The sequence below is a fragment of the Pteronotus mesoamericanus genome, unplaced genomic scaffold, assembly GCF_021234165.1.
Source record: "Pteronotus mesoamericanus isolate MK-2021 breed Mesoamerican mustached bat unplaced genomic scaffold, CSHL_Meso_final contig_41, whole genome shotgun sequence".
Classification (NCBI taxonomy): domain Eukaryota; kingdom Metazoa; phylum Chordata; class Mammalia; order Chiroptera; family Mormoopidae; genus Pteronotus; species Pteronotus mesoamericanus.
The window spans coordinates 10,183,214-10,197,562 of NW_026555152.1; the positions used below are offsets into that span (position 1 = coordinate 10,183,214).

Sequence of the window (14,349 nt, forward strand, 5' to 3'; positions counted from 1 at the left end):
CTTCTCTAAGACCAAGAGGCATAATTAATGCCTGCTCTGGGAGCTGACTTTCCAGGGGGCCCCATATACACAAGAAGAGAGGCAGGGAAGAGTCAGAGAAGTGCAAACTAGGCCCGCAGTGAGGAAGTGCAGGAAATCCTAGTTTGCGATCAGAGCCTTTGAATAGTTTCAGAGCATCGACAGGGTGGCTCCTCCTACATTCCTCTCCCTGGCATCCTTGTTAACACCCAGGAGACGGCTCAGGCAGTCTTATCCTTTATGTGGTCCTTGACCTCCTTGATTATCTGAAAGCTTTACTTTTCCTGGAAATAGGCATATTCACACAAAGTTTGATATACATTTCTAGGTGGCTTACAGGCCTGGGCCGGGATTCCTAGCTTAGCTCTCATCCGCAGCCAAACCCATAGAACTGGCTCTCCAGAAGAGGCAAGTGCTGGAATTGAGACCCAAGGCCCCTGGTCTGTAAGATGGTTAGCACTTGCACTCTGCAAGACAGCTTCTTCTATGAGCAGGATGGCATTGGACCTGGGCTATCAGGGGTGGGGAAGCTCTGTTAGGCAGAGACGTGGAAAGGCTGTTGCAGCGTGGGGCTGACCTAAGGAAGTAGGCTCCAGATAGAAGGTCATGGGTCCAGGTGTATGGGAGGGAATAATAGAAAATAAAACTGCAAAGGTGAGTTAGATCCTAGAAGTTCCTGATCATAAAAAAGTTTGACTTTTAATCTATCCTGGGATGAAAAATAGGTAATTGTTTCTTTTACTTTTATCCTGTTTTTGAATCAGTGCATGCTTATATTATTAATTAATGCCAAGAGGCTTTTAAGGAAACATGCCAGATTCTTGTCCCACTCCTCCCAAACCCCATCCCCAAGGCCCAGAGGCAATCGCTCTAAATTTTCACTGATTATTCTGGCGTTTATCTCAGTTCTAAATAATAAGCTTATACTGCCATACCTTGCTATCATGACTAAGACATTTACTGTGGTAGAAAAAAATTAGCTGCATTATACCAATTTCTCCTTATCATACCAGTATTATCATACGACTGAGTTATATAACTTAGTCAAAGCAATTAAATGTTGACACTTTTGACAATGTATGTTGACCACCAGGAGAGCCAAGATTAATTTTATTTCTAGTACAGCTTTTTGTTTTGTCCTATAAATAAGTGGCTTTATCACTTGTATATTTTTAAATAAACCTATTATTAAAATTTTACAGATTGCTTTATTGTAACTACCATATATAAAATTTTTGTTTAATTTCCCCAAAATATTAAGACCTATCAGATAATTTATCAGTTCCCCATTTCTCCTAGGCATCTTTCTCCTAAATGTCCCTGTTCTGCTCCAGTTTAACTGGTTATTCTTCAGGCCTATTGTCATTCTGAGACTTTTTTTTTTAGATTTTATTTATTTTTAGAGAGAAGGAGGGGAAGAGGAGAGAAAGAGAGGGAGCAAAACATTGATGTGAGAGAGAAACATCAGTTGGTTGCCTCTTGCACACAACCACAACCCAGGATCAAACCCACGGCCTAGATATGTGCCCTGACTAGGACTTGAACCTGCAGCCCTTTGGTGTACAGAACGATACTCTAACCAGCTGAGCCATTGGGCAGAGCAAGAGTCATTTTTTAATGCATTACTGTATTATTTTCTAACAGGCATAGTTTGATAGCATTCTAATTCTTTATCCTTTGTTGTGTAACTTGTTCTGGGTGGTTTTGTTGGTCCTTTTTTTTTTTTGTATCTGTAGAAGTTTTGCATTTCTTCTCTATTCCTTATGTTCTTAAATTTCACATTGGTGAGCTCTATTATGTGTGTTATTTTACTTTCTATTTTTAAAGCCAGGCCCTTGGTAGGCCCTTTTAATGAGAGATAGCATCTCTTAATCTTGGGGAATGTGTTTGTATTATTTCTTTGATAATTTCTTTCCCTCTTTTTTTCTGTTTTTTGTTTGTTTGTTTGTTTTTTTCCAGGAACCCCTCTTAGTCTGATGTTGGATCTCCTGGACTTATCATCTATGATTTTTACCATTTTTTTATTTTCAAACTTATTTTCTTGAAGATTTCCTTAATTTCTAAAAAATTCTTCTGACTTAGTTAAGAGTATATGTGAGTTCATATTACATAAAACCCAAAGTAACAGTGGCATAAATACATCGTTTGGGTTTTTGCGTTTTGTTTCTTTTTTCATGTAAAATAAGTTTGGAGGTAGACTGTTCAGGCTGGTCCAATACTTCCTGAGATCACCAGGGACCTGACTCCTCTCTGACTGTCTGCCATCCTCGGTGCATGGTTTCTGTCCTCAAAGTCCTGGCTGCTGGAGTTCCAGCCATCATACCCATATTCCAGGCATCAGGAAGGAGGAAGCCAGCGTAGCCCTTTAAGGAGCCTTCCTGGAAGTCTGACACAACACTTAGTTGTATGTTGCCTCTAGCTACAGAGGAACCAGGGAAATGTACTCTTAGTTGAGTAAATTGCCAGATAAAATCAGGGTTCAGTTGATGGCATTTTTCTCTTTTAGTGGTCAGGGCGCATTGTACACTTAGTAATGAATTAGATTAATGGACTATGGTGGCATTCTCTGCCATCCCTTCTGTCCAGTACTGAATTTTGACCGTAAACTTTTTAATTTTTAAGAGCTCCTTTTTGTTCTTTGATTATATCCTGATCTTGTTGGATAGATACAGTTTTTCTCTTACCTTTCCGGGATTAGGAAGGGGAAATTATTCTTTAAATTTTCTTCTACTCCCTTTGTCTTTGTTTCCCTTTCATTCTTTTGTTCTGTCTGTTTGGTCTCTGGTTTTCAAGTTGGATCATTTTCACAAATATCAGTAATCTTTGGCCATATTTTTTGGCCCATATTTTTTAAAAAACAGCTTTATAATTCACTTACAAATAGTCATATAATTCACTTACTATACAATTCACTTACCATACAATTCACGCACTTAAAGTGTACAATTCAGTGTTGTTTATTGTAATCACAGATCTATGCAACCAGTTAATTTTAGAAAATTTTCATCACCCCAGAGGCAAACCTGTACCCTTGAGCTATCATCCCGCACCCCTACTGCCCCGGCCCTGGGCAGCCACTAATCTACCTTGTCTCTGTACAGCTTAGCCTTTTTGGAACCTTTCATGTAAGTCAAATCATACAGTATGTGGTGTTTGTGTCTGGCTTCTTTCACTTAGCACAAGTGAAGGTTCAGCTATATTGTAGTAGGTATTAGTACTTCATTCCTTTTTAGGGCTGAATAATATTCCATTGTAAGGATATACCACATTTTGTTTTGTTTATATGTCCATCAGTTGATGGGCATTCGGGTTGTTTCCACCTTTTGGTAATTATGCATAATGTTTCTATGAACATTTCTGTACAAGTTGTTGGACATAATGTTTTCATTTCTTTTGGGCACATACGCTGTTGTGGAATTGCTGGGTCATATAGTAACTCTATATTTACCTTTTTTAAGACCTACCAGACTGTCTTCCAATGTGGCTATACCATTTCATTCCCACCAGCTGCGTATGAGGGTCCCAGTTTGTCCACATCCTCCCCAACACTTGACATTCTCTGTGATAATTGCATTCGTATATCTTTTTGGGAGAATTGTCTGTTTGGCTCCTTTGCCCATTTTTCAATTGGGTTATTTGTCTTTTTATTGACTAGTGAGTTGTTTATGTATTATAGATAGAAGTCCCTTATCAGATACATGATCTGCAGATGTTATCTCCCATTCTGTCAGCTGTCTTTTCACATTCTTGATAGTGTCTTTTGAAGCACAAAAGTTTTTCATTTTGTTTAAGTCCAGTTAATTCTTTGTTGTTGTTGTTGTTGTTTTCTGTGCCATTTGTCCCTATTTAATAATAACTGGGAGCTCTGTAAAAGCCAGGAATCGTCACCTGGTGGGCTCCATTTAAGATAATAGGATTGGGAGCCAGCTGTTGTGTTGGGTAAACAAACCAGTAAATGTCAGTGTGTTTACTAGACTTTTTTCTGAGGTGGTTCAGTTTCTCTAGAGAAGGCTTCTTTAATTCTGGCTGCCCCCCCCCCCCCAAAAGGGATATACTTGATCAGTAGAATTCTAGGAGTGGGGCAGGGACAGGGCTAAGGGATCTCACCCTATCTTACACAGGTTTCACTTAATTTTCCTGTTTTCAGGTTTGTCTTTTCCCCATCTTCTAAGCTCTGTTTAATTTCCAAAGATTATCACCCTTTTGTCCTCTGCTGAGGGGTGGGCGCGTCTGCCTGGAGGCCCGCCCATCCGACCTACAGTCTTCAAACAGCCCTTTGTGGCATTTCCTGTGCCGCCCCAGCCCCACTGACCTGGCCCCTCTGGTCCCACGCCTCGCAGGGCTTTTCTGAAGTACATCAGCTCCTTCTTGTCTGTCCCCCCTCGGAAAGCACTTTGAGGTTGGGATTCCTGTGCTTCCTTTGCCCCACAGAAGCCGTTCCCCTTCTGGTCAGCCTGCTCAGATTTGTGGAGCTCTCTTCTCATTTTGGTCCCTTCTCTGCTGTCTTTATGGTGCTGAACATTTAAAAAATTTCTTTGCTGTCGTTCTGGTTGGCTACCTGGAAGGGAAAAAAATGAACTCGAATGGTTTGTCCATTTTAACCAGATGTTCAGGAAAATGGGTTTTAACCTAAGTGCTGCTTGCACAGGCTTGGTAGTTGTTGTTTGGAATGCTGGGTCCAGAAAGATCTAGAGAAAGTGCTGGATTGACTGGAAATATCTGTCATGGCTGTGGCATGGGAAGATAGCAGCACATTGACTATGTATTTGCTGTCCATACTCTATAGGTAATGAGGAACCATTGAAGTTTTTTGAACAGGGTATGACATGGCTAGAGTTGTGCTTAGTTGATGAATGAGCTATCCAGACCGGAAGCAGGTAAGAGACTGCTATAATGCAGGCCAAGAAAGAGGCAGCAGCCTGTTTAGGACCTTAGCCAGAAAGGACTGAACCAATCTTACTTCCCTTTTTTTTCTCCCTGGTCTCCCTTCCAGCCCTGACCATGGGAATTGGAAGCAAGAGGCCTTGCCATGGGCAGCCAGTGAGCATTGTGTGTGCGGCCAGCGATGCCAGCCCCTTCCTGCTGTGTGCCCAGGGAGGCGCCTGGCCCTCCCTTTGGGGAAGCCTACAACCTTCTGCTGAGTCCTGCTTCCCCTCCCCGAAACCTGCCCAGGCTTAGCCTTGACTCAGAAGAAGGAGCTTGGGTAAAGTGACCTGTGGCTCTTCCCCAGCACTGGCAACTGCCCTGAGGGTGCAATTTCAGGTCAGAAGGGAGGCCTGGTTGACAGGAGGCATTTATGGGAACATGACCCTAAAGTTGGGAGATGGCATATTTGGGTCTCTTTTTACTGGCTCCTGCGTTCTTTCAATTGAAGATAATATTGTGCGTTCTTCTAGTCACCATCCTAGGCCTCACAAATAGGGGGAGACTGAGCATGGAGTAGGTAGGGACCTGGCTTTGACATACCCTGCCAGGGTGACACTCTTCCTGTGATTGTTCTTGTTGTAGACGCACAGTGAGGTGGGCCAAGGCGGTCGGTGAAAGGTTATCTCAGGCACTGTTCTCATCATGCCACATACATTACCATGTTGTATCTTTGCCACACGCTCAATGGTAGGTAGAGGTGACAGCCACATTCCATTGCGGGGAAACATGCCGTATCACAGAGAGGTGATACTGCTTACCAGCGTCACCCAGTTCATAGTGGCAGAGCCTGGATTCAGACCCACGCAGTCTGGCTCCAGAACATTAAACTGCCTGCCTTGCAAAGTACCTGGGTCACCCTCCACGCAGGGTCCTGGTGCTCCCTCTGCTCCTGTTAGAGAAGGCTCTGGATTGCCTAAAAAAGGACCCCCAGGCCCTTGTGGAATGGCACAGACTTAGGGCACAGCATGGAGGGCACAGGCTTAGCTCTGTGCTGTTGGGGTTCTCGGGTTTTCTAGAGCCCAGACTTTCCCTTCCAGAAGATGGGGAGGGTTGTCCTGTCTCTTCTGCAGCCTTGCTCGTGGCCCATGTGCTCTGCTCCTTTCTGACTCTGTGGGGAGGTCGGGGGTGGGATTGATGGGAGGAGAAGAGAAAGTAGGGAAGAATGGGAGCCAAGGAAACAGGATTAGGCAGCTTCCAGGCATGGCCTCTCTGTTCTGTTTGGGGGCTGCGCACACCGCTTGTGCTGTGTGGACCCATTGTGGCCTTTGTCTTCCCGGAGCTCACATTCCTGGGGCAGTAGCTGCTGCGCGGGGGAAGCTTGGTGGTCAAACAAGGCCCTCCGAGTGTGTCAGTGGAGCGCAGGGTGCGCAGCACTGGGGCGCAGCTGGCATATGGAGGCTCCAGCCTTGATTTGAGAACTATGTCCCAAGCAGATCTCAGCTTCTCTGGGCCTCTGTTTCTCCCTCTGAAAATGAGCAGTTTGTTTTTGAGGGCTTGCAACAGGCTGTGTCTCTGAAGTCCTGCTGTGTATGGGGTCAGCTGGCAGTGAAGGGAGGCTGTGCGCCTACCACCCTGTGCCCGAGCCGGGCCCTCTCTGAAGGCCTTGGGAAGCATGAGGACAAGTGAAATCAGAGATCTGGGTACCTTGGTGGTCGTCTCGTCTCTCCTCTCCTCCCTTCTGTGGAAGGTAGAGGCACCAGGGAAGCACAAATCTGTGATGTGGATAGAGAAATGCGCCTGTTTGCAAACCAAGAGACTTTGGGTCAACCATGGGGTCCTTGCAGGCAGTGTGGCATCTCAGGCATCTGGACCTGCATCTCCTGGGCCTGGGACCTGGCCACCCCTCCCCAGCCATCAGCTGGTGTGAGACTGGCCACACGCAATGACAACAGCAGCAGAACAGCACCACCGCCCCTGAAGACTTTCTTTCTTCTCCTGCCTCTGAAGACTTTCTTTCTTCTGCCTGGCAGTTTTCCGCCGCCAGCCCCAGGCCTTGTCCAGGCCTCCTCGGGAGCTGGTCAGACCCCCCTGGGGTGGGGGGAGGACTTTGATGTCTCTCACCTGACCTCCCACTAAAATTCCTGCTCTTACTGATGGGATGGCAGCAGTACCTCATAGACTCATGGACCCCTGGGACACATCGTTCCCGGCTGGAAGTGGCGTCTGGGAGCAGGAGGGGTTGAATTGTGAGGCTGTGCCCAGATGGAGTTGTATGCTGGGGTCTGGAGCAGGACTGAGGAGCTGAGACCCCCGCCCTGCTCCCCCAGAACATGTAAGGCCAGCAGCGAGGACAAAGCCCCTCTGTCCTTGGGGTGAGGGCAGAGAGGACTCTTAGATACTGACAGCCATTAACACCAGTCTGCAAATTGAAAATGCCGGGCTGAGCTGAGGCCATGAAGGGAGGAGAGTACCCCAGACTGTCTGCTTAGCCCAGCCTGCTGTTCCTTTTTGGGCCCTGACATTTCTCCCGGGCACATACCAGCACATGACAATGAATCCGAGCCCCTCCAGCCCCCACACCCGGGCTACGGCTGTCCTGGCTCATCTGTCAGTCACCGGATCTCCCACACCTGTTCCGGGCACAGCCTGTGAGCTGCCCACCCACACCACAGCTATGAATAGGGTGGAGGATGGGGAACAAGGGGGCATTCTGAGGGCAGGAGGGCGAGTGGTGGGGGGCACCTCTCGGGATAAGCGGGGTACAGCTCTCCCCTTAGACGGAGAAAGTAGAGAAGCAAGCTTGTTTGGCAGAGGTGCTTAGAGTAGGGAGATACAGGCGTGAGAAGAAGGGGTGGGGTTATAATGAGAGGGATGGGGCATCCTGGGGTGCATTGTCTGCATCGCTGGCGGCTTCTCCTGGGTCTGTGCAGCGTCACCACAGGGCCGGTTCTGGGGCAGACTGGATTTCACGCGGGATATCTGTCTTCCCCCAAACAACCAGCTTGCTTACTCTACTTGCTCTCCCGTAAGTTACAAACTCCTTGAGAGCAGAGACAGTGTTTCAGCGTCTCTGGGCCCCCACTGCCCCCAGCTGTGCTGGGCTCAGGCAGGATAGATGGGTGATTGACTAATTGGAAGGGTCAGGTGAGTGGGAGGTGGTAACAGAAGTGTATTTGAAATGGGGGCAGAGCTGGGGCTCAGAGGACTCCCCCATAAGCAGGGGATTGTAGGTCCCTCCTTGGGACCCAGGGACCACTCTCACCCGGCGCCACCCGGAGGTGAGAGGTGGAACAGCCACACGTGGCCTATGTGGAAGGCCCATCCTGTACCAGACACTGCCCAAGGCCTGGGAAATCTTAGTTCTTGCCTCCAGAGTGCTTACCACCTGGAAGGGACAAGGCCAGCTGAATCAGTCTGGCCAGCACAAGGCAATGAGGGGTCATGTCCAGATCACTCTGGGGGTGCTGGGGCAGCTGCTACCTTTCTTGGTGTAGTAGGAAGAGCCTAGAAGGGTTAGGCCAGTTCTGCCAAAGCCTGGTGCATAGCATTCTTTCAGGTGGCGTGTGAATAAACATTTTTAAAAACAGTTATGCGGTTATTTTCACGTATAATAGAAAAATAGAATCCCTGATTTCACAGATAGGTTGCTAAGAATGAAGTTAAAGAATAAGAGTGAGTTGATGGAGGTCATAGCTGGACATGTGGTAGGTGGTACGTGAACGCAGCACTAATCAAGGGGAAGCCAGCAGTGGCGACCGTGTGAGAGGCGTCATTCTGGGCCATGTCCTGGCCCCTTGGATGTCCCCCCTGACTCCCCTGTGTGCCACGTTGAGGTGCCTGCCCTTCCCAGACAGCTGAGCTTCCTGTCAGTTCTTTTTCAAGCATGGTCCACAATTCTGCCCTGTAACTAATGCAGGTCCCTGTGTTTTCTTCCATTATTTAGGCAGCACAACCTGATTTTGTAGCAGGCCTGCAAGTGGAGAAAGCTGGAAGCTTGCCAAGCTTCTGGTGTCCAGGTTCTTTTTAAGCCCCCCTGATTGCTTCCTGGCCCTGGTACCTGGACTGTGGCCCGCTAGTGTGCCTGCTGACTTACCTGTCATTTCTTGGCTTTCCCTTGTTTCTCTCCAGGCAGACCTCAACACTAATATGGAAGATGAAGGCAGCTCCTTCTATGGGGTCTCGAGCCAATATGAGAGTCCCGAGAACATGATAATTACCTGCTCCACCAAGGTCTGCTCATTTGGCAAGCAGGTGGTAGAGAAAGTGGAGGTAGGAGCGGCCTGTGCATTTGTTAAACCGGACTTTTTCACTAATTCAGACTGGTCTTCATTTGTTCTCCTTTTCCTCCAATTTGTCTGAATTAAGGTTTCTCTTCATAGTCTCTTAGTCATTGATAACCCACCTCATGTTAAACACACCCCGGTGCCCCGCTGGTGCCAGGGAGGAGACATTCCCTTCCCACTATGCACCCGGCTGCACCTTAGATCACTAGAACTCTTGAAACATACCAGTGCCTGAACCCCACTTCACAGCACTTAACCCAGAATTTCTGGGCTGGGATCTGGGCAATAGCTGTTTGTAAAAAGCTCTTCAAGTTATTTATTTTAAATTAAATTTTTACTGTGAAATAATTGTGGGGCAATAGCTGTTTGTAAAAAGCTCTTCAAGTTATTTATTTTAAATTAAATTTTTACTGTGAAATAATTGTGGATCTATATGCGATTGCAATCCCAAGGGCAACATTTGGCGTAACTATTGGCAACCAGGAAACCGACATCAATGCCTCTCACCAATCTGATTAGGATTTCATCGGTTTGCATGTACTCGTTTGTGTGTGTAGATGCAAACACGACAGTTCCATGACCACAAGGATTCCTGTACATCCTTCCCCCTGTTATTTTAGTGTGGGGCCAAGGTTGCATTGTCCTCTATCCTGTCTTGCCTGTTGCCACTGCTCTTATGTCTTGAAGCGCTCCTGTTCCAATACTTAACCTTCTGAGTATCGGAAGTCAAGGCGAATGGTCTTCTGCTGCCACTTGAGCCCCTGTCACTGAGGGAGGAAGGAGGCTCTGTTTTCAAGTGCCTCCAGGCCTTCTGCCTTTTCTTCCCACTTGGGTCATGGAGCTTCCCCATGCAGTCGGGCCTGGGCTGGATGTGGTCAAAAGAGAGTCTAAGCCCTGCTGTCCCCTGGGTCCTACAGACAGAGTATGCCCGCTATGAAAATGGCCACTACTCCTACCGCATCCACCGGTCCCCGCTCTGTGAATACATGATCAACTTCATCCACAAGCTGAAGCACCTGCCTGAGAAGTACATGATGAACAGCGTGCTGGAGAACTTCACCATCCTACAGGTGTTGGGGGGAGCTGGGGATGCTGCAGGAGTGGGGCCGAGGGTCGAGCAGATGGCGTGCCCTCTTCTGGAGCCTTGACGCTGATCTTTTCTCTCACCTGCAGGTGGTCACCAACAGAGACACGCAGGAGACTTTGCTGTGCATTGCATATGTCTTCGAGGTGTCAGCTAGCGAGCACGGGGCTCAACACCACATCTACCGGCTGGTGAAAGAATAAGAGACTCGGGGAGCAGGGAGGGGGAGAAGAGACATTGTGTGTGTAGGGACATGGGGAGGGGACCTGCAGGGGCAGCCCCCTGAAGTGCCAAGAAAGCTGACTCTTCCTACCCAGAAACAAACTGTGCCTGAACCTGCAGTGCCCAACCCCAATAAACCCAAGATGTGTATTTCCAGAGGACCCCATCTGGCTGTAGGAGCTCTGGGAGGGACTGTGGGAGAAGGGGGGCAGTCTGGGAAGTGGGCCGGAAGCAGCCCCAGAGATGTATCTTCAGCAGTTCTGAAGCCATTGCTCCAGTGGACTCGGTCAAGTGCGTCACCAGAGGCTGAACCTCAAGATGGGATGGTCCGTCTGCTGCCTCGAGCCCTGCACCCTGCCGCTGGCCACCCTGGGAGGCCTGAGGACAGGCGCGTGGGCCCTCCATTCTGTGTGTGCCCAGGTGTGCACCACAGTTACGTGGGCGTGGTGCAGCTGCCCTCCCTGGCCACCTCTGCTGCCACTGCCGCGGGGCTGCTAACAGGGCGACTGGTCCAACCCAGGGGGTGATTTTAGGTGACTGAGTTATTGGAAATGTTGGAAGGGGATGCGGAGCCCTTTAATTTTTATCTATCTGCAGTGCTTGTAGATTCCGTGGCTCTGCTTGCTTGTTGGGGGAACTGCGGACCAGAGGAGCCTGGGACAGGGAGGGCAGGCAGGCAGTGCAGAAGCCAGCCTGAGGAGCTGAGGTGCTGAGGCTGGCATCACGCAGCATCTTTGTTGGTGGTGTGGGCGGAGAAAGTCGGTCAGAGGTTTGTGGTGGGCCAGTGGTCTCTGAGACCCTCCCGTTCGGGCGTTCTCTGAGTCTTACCTCCCTCCCAGCCAAGGTGCCTGTCGGGTGGTGACCGCCTCAGAGCCAGTCCAGGCCATCCACTCCCTCCCCAAACAGTAGTTTCTGTGCTCCCTGGGGATGGAGGGGGCTGCGGCATGGAACCCACTCTGGGCCCAGAGGCAACCAACCGAAGGGGTTCCCTGTTTATTTCTCCTGCGAACTGGCAGGGACATTGGGTTTCAGCAGTTCTGGCTTCATCTAGTATTCCTAGCTGCCTGACTTTGGGCAGATGTCTCCATCTTTCTGAGCCTGTATAGGCGGCAGTAAGAGCATCCACCTTAGAAGGCCATAGTGAGGAAGAGAGAGAGTGTCCACAAAGTGCTTGGTGCAAGGTGCCCTGAACAAATGCTACTAAGTAATTCATCTTTCTCTGACCTCAGGGAGGCCTGGGCCTGGCTCTTTGCTGCCATCTAGTGGCTCTTTGTGATCATCCCCAGTGGGAACCACAACCCTGGGAGCCTGTGATTCAAGCTACAGGTGTTTACTATGCCCAGCCCTTGAGGAGATAGTTATGGGAATACACAAAAAGGAAAGACAGCATCTAGGAAGGGGTAAGAGTGTGGTTAGCAGCAAGGGCTCTGGTGTCAGACCACTAGGATTGAAATCCTGGCACTCGTCTTCTGCCTGGCCATGTGACTTTGGGGCAAGTTGCTTAATTTCACCGTGCCTCAGTTTCCCCATCTGTAAAATGGGTATAATAACAGTACCTACCTCGTATATGTAGAGAGCCTAGCATCGTGCTGAACACATGAATGTGTTTGATAAATACACTTTATTATTAATAAGGAGCTTTCAGTCTAAAGAGTTAGATTGGAAAACTGGCTGATCTGATCCTCAGAACAATGGACTTCAGAGATAGGACAGCGCAGGGTGTAGAAGAATCAGGAAAGGGGCCCTAGTTGAGAGGGGCTGCCCCTTAAAGGATGAGCCATGTTTAGATAAGCAAACAGGAAGAAGGCTGGCCGGCTGTCCAGGTGGGGAAAAAGCCAGTTACCCAGTCTCCCTTTGTCCCCCACAGGCCAGCAACCCCTGTCTTTATTAAAAATCAACCAAACATATGGACTACTGCTAGATCTCATGCTAAGTTGCTTAACTCTGCTGTACATGGGGGCCAAGGTGGGGTGTGGGGGTCCCTGGGTGCCCGGCTCTGGTGGCATGTGCTCCTAGGTCTGAGGGTTGGTTTGTGCTCGGCTCTCCTGCCCTTCCCCCACTTGCCGGCACAGCCCTTGCCCTTTCCCCTCCCCTTCCTTTTTCTGGGGCTGGTTGGACAAGGGAGAGCCTGATACCTGGCCTGCTAGCTAGGCTGAATATTCAGACAAGTGCTCAGGAAGGATGTGTGAGCAGCCTCTTCACCATGAGACAAATGCACAAGTTAAGATGATCTTTTTGTGTCGTGGGTGGGAAGGAGGCTGCAGGTGTTGGGGCCAGGTGTTGGCTGTGAGTTTTTCCTTTAGGAACTGACCTCAGTAGCTTAATGGAGAATCACCTGCTTATTCCAAACAAGTCTGCTGTGGGGACCTGTCCCACCAGCATAGGACAGACTGCGACCCTTGGGGCAAACGGGAGACCCACCTGACCCTGCCTTTCCTGCAGCCTCATCTGACACTCCCAGGGCCCCGTGAGTCACCCTTCCGGGCCTGATCTGCCTGCCTTTCAGCCGTGGCACCGCGTGTTCCCTGGCCCTCCGCCCCCACTGGAGAACTGTTACTCTTCAAGAGTCAGCATGGAGTTGCCTCTTCTAATGCAGAAGGGTTTGTGCTCCTGCTCTTTGTAACAAAAGCATTCCGTTCATGACCCCTTAAAGCAGCTGTTCCGTGGTACCAGAAAACAGGTACTTCTGTCAACTCTGCTAATTCTCACCTGAAGGGTACTGTGCTACCCCTATGTTAAAGGTGAGGAAAGTGGGGCACAGGGGGGGAACTTTCTTGGAGTATTCATACATTTATTCATTCATTTAGCACATAATTGAACTCCTGCTTTGTGCCAGCCTTTGGAAATGTGTCTGTGACTAAGGCAGATGAGGTCCTTTGGGGAGCTGAGGAAGAAAGACAAAGCAAAGAAACGACACATGTACAATGGGATAACATGCTGTCAAAGAACGAGAGTGCGCTGACGTTGGGAGTCGCTGGGGAGTCTGTTGGAGGCCCAGGGAGGGTGAGGGCAGGGAGGTGACGGGTGCGTTCCAGGTACAGAGAGGCGGGTGTGTCAGGAGTACAGAGGGCGGGGAGCATGGGCCAAGGCGTGGAGGCAGGCGGGGCGGGGATGCGGGGTGGGGTTCGTCCTGCCCAGGCCAGCTATCTGGATGGGCTGGAGCCGGGGATCCAGCTCCCTTTTTCACAGGCCAACACTCACTCAGTAAGGACTTTGGGTTTTACTTCATGTGAGGGGAGGTCCTGGAAATGTTTTAAGCAAGGGCATAAGTCTTTTTGATCTGATTTTTCAGAAAGCAGCACTGGAGTGCCGTGGACTACAGAGAAGCACATGTAATTGCTTCGGGGTCTTTCCTCCTACTCAGTTTTTATGAGTGGGCACTTTAGGTTTCTTCATCTGTTAACTTTCTATAAACCAAGGACTGGGTTTGGAGCCTAGCAGGGGCTTGGTAGATGGGTGACAAGTGACTGCACAGGTACCAGGCAGTGGGGTCTGTGCCACCTGGGCCTGGGAGGGGACGGGTTCCTGAGCCCTCTGCGACAGACCCTTTGCCATCCTGACACGACCTAAAGCTAGCAGGCACCATCATCGAGATGGGAACGTGGGAACACTGCCTGTCTCATGGGGTCTGTTGATGAGCGAGCACCCTGTGTCCCAGTGGCCACCTCCGAACTTCCATAGAGTAGTATGATCTGACGAGAGACACACACAGGAGTTTGAGGGGTGCGTGTGCACAGACACAGGCCCTGCCCTCAGGACTACAGCCAGGGGAGTGAGGGACAAGGGGCTGCCATGGTGTGGCCTGGCCCAGGCCCCCCCGCACACTGGGGTGCTCAGTGTGTCACCCACTCCTTTCCCCTGACTGGACGGCTCAGA

General features: G+C 49.5%; 1 protein-coding gene across 2 annotated transcripts in view; it reads left to right on the forward strand.

Moving 5' to 3' along the window:
- The window catches only part of TEAD4 (TEA domain transcription factor 4), a 65,577-nt gene extending 52,061 nt beyond the window's left edge, over window positions 1-13,516 (forward strand). The window contains exons 9-11 of one of the 2 annotated variants that reach the window (XM_054577207.1): window positions 9,013-9,153; window positions 10,085-10,237; window positions 10,341-13,516. In XM_054577207.1, coding sequence (XP_054433182.1) covers window positions 9,013-9,153; window positions 10,085-10,237; window positions 10,341-10,454 — 408 coding nt within the window. In that variant the 3' untranslated portion in view covers window positions 10,455-13,516. The remainder of the gene's footprint in view (window positions 1-9,012; window positions 9,154-10,084; window positions 10,238-10,340) is intronic. The other variant, XM_054577206.1, reaches the window with a different exon arrangement.
- Window positions 13,517-14,349: the final 833 nt, after the last annotated feature.